This window comes from Xiphophorus hellerii, unplaced genomic scaffold, assembly GCF_003331165.1.
Source record: "Xiphophorus hellerii strain 12219 unplaced genomic scaffold, Xiphophorus_hellerii-4.1 PGA_scaffold_64__1_contigs__length_250000, whole genome shotgun sequence".
Lineage (NCBI taxonomy): Eukaryota > Metazoa > Chordata > Actinopteri > Cyprinodontiformes > Poeciliidae > Xiphophorus > Xiphophorus hellerii.
In genome coordinates, this window is record NW_022587639.1 from 38856 (window position 1) to 42589 (window position 3734).

The 3734-nt window shown below is 40.9% G+C and overlaps 1 protein-coding gene across 1 annotated transcript in view; it reads left to right on the forward strand.

Moving 5' to 3' along the window:
- LOC116716539 (cadherin-4-like) overlaps positions 1 to 3412 on the forward strand; it is a 34113-nt gene extending 30701 nt beyond the window's left edge. Inside the window, exon 11 of the mRNA XM_032557361.1 lies at positions 3327 to 3412. Within this exon, the coding sequence (XP_032413252.1) occupies positions 3327 to 3412 (86 nt within the window). The remainder of the gene's footprint in view (positions 1 to 3326) is intronic.
- The last annotated feature ends 322 nt before the right edge of the window (positions 3413 to 3734 follow it).

Consider the following 3734-nt stretch of genomic DNA (forward strand, 5'->3'; position numbering starts at 1 on the left):
AAATTTTTAGTTAGGGAGCAATTTTGGGTGAAGTTTGATGAATTTTTGAATATTTTAAAGGCACCAAAAAGTCGTGTACTTTGTTGGAAAAAATAATAAGAAATCCTGCAATTACAATAGGCCTTCACAGTGCTTCCCTTCTCTGACCTGATAACAGAAATAACAGCATTTATTTGTGTTCCTGCAATTAGATTATTGCAGTCCCCTGTTTACTAGTTTGGGAAAGTTAACCCTTTCTCACATCTCTACCTTGTCCTCCTATAGATTTTAGAGTTTGTTTTAAAGTTCTTACTCTAACATATAGAGCAGTAAACAGTAAGACTGCAGATTGCATGTTTAATCTTCTCACAAATGATACTACTGCTCACTGGCTTCAGAGTTTGTTCGAAGTCTCACACCTATGATTTAACACCAGTCCAAGTGAAACAGTCCATTACTAAAACTTTGTTTTAGTTTACTGCAGTCTTAAAAAAGTAGTTTAAAACTTGCTTGTTCAATTGGGGTTTCAGTTGACTTACATTATTATTTGTGCCACCCAGGGAGTTCTTTTATTGGCTATTATGGTGCTTCATTTTAGGGCTGCACTGGTTGTGGTTTTCAAGCTGATGTTTGATCTTTAAAAAGCCTACCCTGCCATTTCTGGTTTATTATATTAAGAACTGTCCTTAATTAGGCTGCAGTCAATCTTTTTGGTGCATTTAACAGATCTGAAGTGGAGGAACGCAAAGAAGAAAAAGCTGACCTGAGTTCAGTCAACAATACTGATCATTAAAATAATTTCACAGGTTTGTAGCAGTCATGTGTAAATGACACATAAATAAATGTCTGGATTACAAAAACTTTAGCTACTCTGTATTTTAAAAGAAACAAGTTTATCTCCAATGATTTGTTTCATTTTTTATTCAATGGAAGGCATTAATGTGGAAAAGCATGACCTGTTGGGAAGTTTGGATGAGTATGAAAAAATGAAAATTGACCACAGCATTTATGTTTCCATGCTTAATTTTTTATTCTCTTATATAAAATATCAGAATTTCTAAAGAACAAAGATACTATTATAGTGATTTAACTTTCACTTAAAACCAGAAGTTTACATAAAAGACATAAACATTTTTTTTTCATTGTCTAAATTTAGGTCAGACCAAACTTATCTGGTGTTTGGTCAGTTGGAATTACCAACATTATTTCTATTTGCTAAATTCAACAATAATGAGAAAGAATATGTAAGAGATTTTTTTAGGAAGCCGTTGTGCCAAAAAAAATCATAAAAAGTCAGATTGGTGTTTGCAGATGAACACAGGGACAGAGATCTTTATTTTCTGAGATATTTCTTGAGGTCTGATGAAAGTAATATGGAACCGTGTGGAATGAAATGTTGAAATGACATCCAAGGACATCAGTCAGGAAATCAAAGCCTGGGTGCAAACAGGTCTACCAAGTGGACAATGACCCAAAGCATACAGCCAAAGTGCCAAAACAAAATCTGTATGTATCTTTTTATCTGGTCTATGTAAATATTTGTTTTTGTCTCTACATCCATCCTTGTTTGAAAATTGACTTCTTAAGAGAAGAGACAGAACCCACAGATCAAAATAAAGATAGTTTCTGTTAGACATCCTGTGCATCTTCACCATGTTAGACTGGACCTTAGTGTGGTTTTAAGACTTGAGGTATGAAATTGAATATTAGTAGGACTCATGTTTATGCATTAATTTCTCAACTGAAGTTTAAAAAAACTGTCAAACTATCCCTTTCGAAAAACTACAAATTGGACATGATTGAACTTTTATGGGAGATTACTGCTGAATTCAGCAAAGTGGATAATGCTATCAGTGTTTTCCACATCATTCTGACATGAAAGCCCGTATGGAGTGTTGTCTTGTAGTGGCAGTATGTCTTCAGTAAACAACAGAATGATTATCCAAGGTTGATTCTTGGCTTGTTGCAGGATTACAAAGAATCTCAGAGACAGTCCTCGGATCTGAAGGGAGTCTCTCTTTTTCTCACCACAACTGTGCTTTTAGGAAGTGGAGAGAGGCATCTCTGTTCCAGTGGAACATTGATGAAGAAGAATGCCATTTGATTCACTTGACCCTGCTACACCCGACACACACAGAACCTACTGTGCGGTGTCTTACTATGTCTTCTGCCATTGTCATTACACAGGGTGGAGCTCATTGACCCCAAACCACATTGAGACAGAGAGAGGGAGAGAGGGATAGCTTGTTAAAATGGGCGACTATATGAGAAAACTTACAACAACATGTAAGCATGACAGATGTGCAAAATGAAGCCAGCCTAAATGGGGGGAAAAAAAGCAGATTAACTGGGTTCATTCTGTCACTGGGTTCAGCGTTATCGGTGCTCCTCTCTGTGTGTGTGGTGAGTCGGTTCTACGGAAACGGAGGGAGGAAGAAAGAAAGAAAGACAGAAAGAAAGAAAGAAAAGGAGAGGCCGGCTTGCTGCATGACTGACATTTTATCTGTGACAGTAAATTTCAGAATATGACTTCCTGTGCGCGGCTGATGCGCCGATCCAAGCCAAAGCTGTACGTCTGCGGCCACATTTACCCTCCTGACAGGAATTTGTGTGCGACGCCGGTCCAGTGTTGCCGAACGCAAGAGAGGAAGAAGGATATCCTCACCCTGACAATCAATTATTCCCTCTGTTCAAGCTGGCCGCTCCTTTATTTGCAGTCTATCAACTTCAATCTGTCATTCATATCAGCATCCTTTTATCTCTCTCTCTCTCTCTTCTACATTTAGGTTGCCCATGCTGCATCACCACCTCCCAGAAAACTTCTCAGTCCTCCAGAGGTGATTCACTGCTATCACTTTTTGCTTCTGGTGTGACCACCTGCCTTCTTCTCTTGGTCAAGGAGCCTCTGAAACGCCAAACGATCCGTCCAACTCTCTGGCTCCGAGCGCACGTGCAGTTTGCTCATGCCTGCTGTCGGCTCCCATTACCTAATTGGAATTGAGATGCATCTGGCCTCTGTTTGCATATGCGTGAGGGCGTGCGTGCATGCGTGTGTGTGTGTGTGCTACCCTCTTGGTAGAGATACCCTCTATGTCCAGCTTTGCCTCCCTGCAACCCTTTTCTTGCCGTCCAGCTGGGGAGAGCCGTTTTAGCTAATAGAAACAAGGAGCCATGGAAGTGGGCAGATAACAGCCAAGTTGGAGAAAGCCAGCTCTTGTGATTCTATTGCCGCTAATGAGATCACTGTTTAATTCATGAGATCCTGTCATGCTACAGTGGCTTCTTCGTCCGTGTTGGCAAACCGAGTTTACAGAAGCTTCCGTGCTCCGAGCTCTTTCATCTGCTAGGCTCAGTGACCTTGCGTCTCCCGGCGCGAGATCCGCGGAGGCGCTTCCTCAAAGACGGTCACGTCTCCACGTCGTCGGGTGTGTGATGCTTCCGCATTGGGCACGCACCGAGACGCCTCGATCGCGTTAATCGATAGTGAGAGGCAGAGTGAGCCCTCCTTCCATAAGAGGTGATTTACAAGGCCTGTCACGTCAAATGGATTAATACGTATTAATGAAGCAGCCAAACTACTGGCTAATGACCTACATTTGGGGGAAACAACAGGGGCTAGTTTTGATGAGGCAATAACTTTCTGCACTTCCTCTTCCTGCTTTTTACCAAAATAGGAAAAGAGTCAATGTGAAGCATTCATCCATCCATCCATAATTCCTGCTTATCCTGGCAGGATCCCATTTGCAATTGTGGAA